General features: G+C 32.7%; 1 protein-coding gene across 1 annotated transcript; it reads right to left on the minus strand.

The window, feature by feature from the left end:
* Positions 1-689: 689 nt before the first annotated feature.
* On the minus strand, positions 690-6,357 carry LOC138318088 (dehydrogenase/reductase SDR family member 7-like). The gene is made up of 9 exons (XM_069260176.1): positions 6,222-6,357; positions 5,120-5,255; positions 4,600-4,749; positions 4,161-4,267; positions 3,249-3,441; positions 2,962-3,008; positions 2,642-2,761; positions 2,045-2,211; positions 690-1,929 (listed from the first exon to the last, which is right to left on the minus strand). The coding sequence occupies exons 2-9, from the start codon at positions 5,241-5,243 to the stop codon at positions 1,872-1,874; spliced, it is 966 nt and encodes a 321-aa protein (XP_069116277.1). The 5' UTR covers positions 5,244-5,255; positions 6,222-6,357; the 3' UTR covers positions 690-1,871.
* Between the last annotated feature and the right edge of the window lie 28 nt (positions 6,358-6,385).

The raw sequence follows: 6,385 nt of genomic DNA on the forward strand, positions 1-6,385 counted from the left end.
TTTACGACTGTTTGTCACAGAAATAGCATTGCAGAGCTAATGTTATCTATGTACATATATGTGACTCTAAATAAAGTTGTATCATCGTCTTAGATTTATTTATAAATTTTATTTTTGTTCTCCTTACAATTGATGATCACTGAAGAGAGAGAAAAGGACAATTTAAAGAGTTTCTTTATGTTGATTCCTCTTATCTTCCTTTTGCTGGATGCATACCATAACATTTTGCAGTCAAATTTTATTGACATACATTTAACGAAATACACAAAACACCAATAAATTATCGTTCCTTGATAACATACATTATACATGTTATTATGCGAGATCCAATTTATTACTCCATAGCCAATATTTATTGAAATATGATCGTCAAATATCAAGTTAAGGCGACCAAAAAGAAAATTAGGATAAATATGATATATATATATATATATTAAACATTTTCATCATAATTAAGTTCAATGTCTAGTCAAAGTACAAAAAAGGATAGAAAAGTAAAGAAAAGCAATTTATTTCAATTTCGTTCACCGATGCACAAATTATCAAATGTCAAGATCACGTGTTGTTTAGTGCAAAATTTTATGGCACAAAAAATCATTCACGCTATCTGTCAAAAAGTAAAACTATTGTCGTAAGAATATTGAAAATATTGCCATCAACAATATAATACAAATAACACAAAGACAAAATTGGTTTTGATATAAATTTTATGAATAGCAAAAACTAATGGGGAATTCATATCATTCTGTGTACATTTGTATAACTAGCAAGATAATTATTTTGACAATAACCATTATGTTTTATATCTTTAACAACTCGCATTCTTCTTGATATAAGAAAACATAAACGGACTATTACGTAGTTAAAAAGACAGAATCTATGACTAAATTCTTCTCCTACCTATTACAGAATAAATTGACTACACAACAAACGATACATAGAATAATTTTCCTCAAACTGTAAAGGCATGCAAGGAACATTCTATATTTACGGTTCTGTAACACATATAATTAATACAAACTAACGCGTTCTTCAATACAAAGATATACAAGGATTGCTGTTAGCTATAACAGAAGGTATACATGCTCATGTATATACGTTTACGAATAATATTGGACCCTAAATATCACAATAAAAGTGGCATTTGTTTCTTGTTACAAAAACAAACGCTCATATACTCGATCACAAACACCAATACATATTTCATACAAAGGTTACGCTAGGCATTGAATACTGCAATTGTTTTATTACAAATACTTGTACTTTCATATAATGAAGAACTGACCGTAATCACGTGTATTTTTTTATATAACTTCTTCAGGAATTAGCAGTTAACATTTAGATTTGAATAAGATTTTAAATAATCCGTATTATTTGGAAAGTATAAAGTGTTCCGTTTATTAACAGTACATAAACGCAGTCCAATGTTTTAAATGTAATTATTCCATAAAATTTAACGCTCCGCATCTCAAATAGAAATGTTGCTTTCAAGAACCGAAACATTGCCATCCATATGATCGATCTCTCCCCCTCATACGTTGTAAGCTAAGTGTTGTGTCTTGTGTCTTAAATATAAGCGATGCAGTAGTGTACCCCTGTTTTTTGTCAACAGTACTGCTATCAATGCCATTTAACACGCTACGTGTTACATACACTGCCACAAAAACGATGTTATTTAACTTGTTATACAAAAGCAGTAAATGCAGTAAATTATCAAAACAAATACGACACAGAGTGGTTCATCAGAAAACAACAAAAAAAAAAATACAGTTTGATTCCGGGACTAGTGGTAGTTCGAGACAAAAAGACATGTTCGAGACAAAAAGACATACCCGGTAAATGAACAAATACCGTGTATCAAAAAGTTCTTTCTAATGTTGTCCTTCTCTCAACTTCTGGATTGCTTTAAGACCGAGTTTACCCGAAATCCTGAAAAAAACCCAGAACTCATATTATTTAAAATACTGTATACTTTATTTCATTACTAGATATGGTATTTCATACAATGACCTCACATTTATACTCCAGATCAATTGAATCTTACCATTTTGACAGATTGGGCGTGTATTGATTGGCATAACAAAGGAAAAGCACTGGGTTCTTTGTGATCCACACTTCCCACATCTTGTTGGCAATGGCGACGCCAATGAGGTAGGCACACCTGTCTGTCTTCATTCGCTTTTCATTCGGGTTCATCTCTCCTTTAAACTCCTGAATGTTTAAAGTTTACGCAAATAATCTTGTTTAAAGTTTACGCAAATAATCTTGGTTTTCCCCCTAAATCTATTATCTCTGATCAAAACTACTCTGCAAACTGTACTTATCCTTGCAGCAGAGCGGATTCTTATACAAAATATATTTTTATTCCATTAAATATTTTTCAGCAATGCTTACAATAAAATTTGAAACTATAGGTGCTTTTGAAATTTGAAATATATTTTGATGTACAATTTGATTACTTTTCAAGAGATTATTTGACAAAATTGGTAACCAACTTAATGTTCTTATGTTCAATGTCTGTATTGGTTATCTGCATTTAATTTCTGTTTAAAATTGGCTTACTCATGGACACTAATGATAATTTAAGGATATTGCATTTCAAAAGTCGAATGAGGTCATAACGATACGTTATGAATTTTACCTCCCCTTCTTTCTCTGTGAAGGCCACAGCCAGAATGTTTGAGAACACAGGTCCAGGACAGACGTTGGTCACATGGATATTTTTATCACCAATCTCTACTCTCAAAGCATCAAACCAACCCTGCAAAACGGTCCATGTAAAGTGCATATCTGGTAATATTTAAGCATCTACATAAATATTCAATTATTGATTAACAAATGCAAAATTTTGTCAAAATTGAAACACTGTTTGTACTTAACAAATTGCAAGTGACAATTCTAATCTTACAAATGGTCTATACAAACGATACTTTTAAAAAAGAGTGCATGTAGTTACAGTACCTGTACAGCGTGTTTCGCACCTGTGTAAGATCCCGACATTGGTGCGCCTGTGTGAAAGAAACAATTCCAAATTACATCAAAGCATAGCAAGGGATCTAAATGACACATCTAAGATAATTAACTAAAGGGTATACAGTAAAATCTCTATTATTTGAACTTTGATGAATCTATATCTTCCCTGTATCAATTTTTTTTGCTTGGTCTTTAGTATATATAGTGTAGTGTAAAATATCGAATTGTTACTATGACAAAGTGAGAGGAATAAGGAATCATTATTTGATACGTACCTAACTTTCCTGCCACACTGGAGATATTGACGATATGTCCTGACCCTCTCTTCTCCATGTAAGGAAGGACAAGTTTGGACAAAGACAAGACACCGAGGACATTAAGTTCCAACATATCCCTGTCAACTTGGAGGGATGTCTTCAGCCACATCGCTCTCTGTGACCGACCGGCATTGTTCACAAGTATGTCTATCTGTAAGTCAATGAGAAAATGCACTAAAGACACGTACAGATGTCATCACATATGTCAGACTCACAAAGAAAGTAAATATTGGCCAGTACATATACATTTATTCAACGGTGGAATAGAAAATAGTGAAAAAAAATCGCGATATAATGATGAATTTCAAGGAAAACTTAAGAGATGTGGTCGTTGATATTTTCTCCAAAAGTGATTGTCACATGTTATGGTAGAATGTTTTTATATAACTTAAAATCAAAAATATTTCCTTCCTGAATAGAACGGCAAGTACAAATTAATTTATTTATGTGTCAAATACACTTAAAGATGCTCCACCGCTGACAAATGGTATTGTTTCACTATCAAAAACAGGAGCAAACGATTTAGTATTTTTCTTCAGTTACAAAAGTTACTTACTTTACACCATTACCACCATTGAAAAGTTTAAGCTTCTAATTTTACTTCAAGTTAAAAATATGAAAAATAATTAATTGCATCCCGAAAAAATTCCGTGTCACTATATCCTATACGGAATAAAGTGCTGATTGCGCATGCACCAAAGGCAAAATAAATTATTTTATATTATTTTTTGTGTTAATTTGACATATATATACATGATCAAACACCAATTATTGTTCAAATGATGAATATCATTTATGCTATGTTGGCGGTGGAGCATCTTTAAACTACAAACCTTCCGCACAGCTTATTTACTCTACGTTAATACATACATGTTTGAAATGTTTAAAGACTTTATCGACGGCTGTTTTATGACTGGTGAAGTCAATCGAGTCCAGTTTCAGTACTAAAATGTCCTCCTCCTTGATACTTCCCCTCACTAAATCAAGTATAAGGAAATAAAACGGGAAAACGTTAATTTTTACACATAAACGGAAATGTAAACGATCTAGAAAGTTAATAGGTCTACTCATTATACTTTAGGTGATCTGTACCAAAAGGCGGATTGGGACAAACAAGTTGCTCTTTTAGGCTGTTTAGAACAATTATCAAAATAGTACAACCCGTAACGCGTCGTGTAATACTCTAAAAGAGCAGTTTACCAAAATTCATGAAATGAACGTTTATATTGATCTAGTCAACCAAAACATAGTGTCTAAATCTAAATCCCGTATGAAGAAAGTTTATCATATCAAAATGCAACACACGTACACATGCACTCCTTTTTAACTCTCTCCAGCTCGTTTGTCCGTCGTGCCGATAGAACCAGACGACATCCTGCCCTGGCTAATTCGTACGCCAGCTCCTCCCCGATCCCACTGGACGCCCCAGTTATCCACACCACTTGACCAGCGAGGCACTCTGTAGAAACATACCGGTAACTTCCGAGGATCATTCACATTTCAAGTAGAAAAGGTACGTGTTTTCCTTGGAGTTATGATATGGATATCATCGACCTATATTCCTTTAAGTATAACACTAAAGACCCACTTTCTTTTTAATTCAAAACTGGTATTTTTTATTACTATTTAATTATGTAATTTTCTTTTGCTTCTGATGTAAATAAATGAACAGCATTAACATTATGTAGTACATAAGGAAACGTAAGTTTAAACTTGAATCATCAGTCATCATTGTAAGAAAAAAAATGCTTCGATAAATGTTTAAAAAATGCACGCGGCAAAATGTGGTAGTTAGAATTACAAGATGGTCTAACATAGACCAGACTTACTGACTGACTTTCCAAACTTTTCCTTGATCTGAAGAATTATATCAGCATCTCCAAGTAATATCATCACTATGGCAACAACATTAAAGATGATGACGACCCACACAATTAGTGTCAGCAGATCCATGGTCGGACTCTCCTGTGTGGTATCAAAATAATTCAAACAAAATGATCGAAGTGTATATGTTATTTAATTTGTTGCAGTCAAAACTCAAAATATATGCCAATTAGCTGAAAGTTGTGCTTCTCCTCTACTGACATTTGGCCATTATATATATAATTACCAAATTGTTGACGTACAGACACTTTAATTTGTTGTATGACATAAAATAGCAAAGGTTTTGTAACTGCTGTATATAGTGTGGTACTGCCTCTGGAAGATGAGTTGTGCTGTCTTGTAAGATATATATGGATAACAAATAACCAGAATAGTTCTCGTGTATTATTACTCCTAAATGTTATATGTGCTGGTAGTGTTTTGTTTACAAGAATTGAAGCTTTACACGATGGGACTACATGTATATTGTTTGTTATGGCTGTTACAGCACACTAATATGCATTATAGCCGGTCTTGATATAGTTTCATTATTTTTTCTCCTTCTAGTGGTCCAATCATTATAAAAAGCTTTATAATATCATTTCTCGTTAAAATTGATTGGCTTTTGTTTCAACTTATTTTACTGTCACTTGAAGGATTCTATGAACACCGCATACACCTGTACAACATAAATTGCACTTGTACATTATATCGATTCATGTACAAAAAACTTGTACTAAGGTAACTACATGTATTGTTTAAATAATACATTTTGTGTTTTAAGGGGAAATTAAAGATAAAAATGTGAATCGTCTGTATAATGTGTAAGTTAGGCTAAGTATAACGTTATACTTCTAAGGTAGGTTCAAAGGTCGACTTAAGATGACGACGTGTAACTGATCCAGAACCTGTGATTTAACAGTATATAGTCTCTACGTGGACACGCCCCCTTGTACGTGATGCGTGTTTAGTAAAATAATAACAACAATCATCAGGATTAAACTTTACGACAGGTAAGTATAGATGATATTCAACTCGATTTTCGAAAGTATATACAACGTTACTTACCTCAGGATGAGCACGAGTAAAATCCGGGAAGAAGCCTGTAGTTAAAGTGAAAGTAGAAATATGGGAGTAGCTAAAATCAGGATTATTAATAATCCGAAAGAAGTAGTCAATACCAGAAAATAATCGTAAATACTATTGTGATTGTTTAAATGAAAAAAACAACA

This window comes from Argopecten irradians, chromosome 3 (genome assembly GCF_041381155.1).
Source record: "Argopecten irradians isolate NY chromosome 3, Ai_NY, whole genome shotgun sequence".
NCBI classification, from domain to species: Eukaryota; Metazoa; Mollusca; class Bivalvia; order Pectinida; family Pectinidae; genus Argopecten; species Argopecten irradians.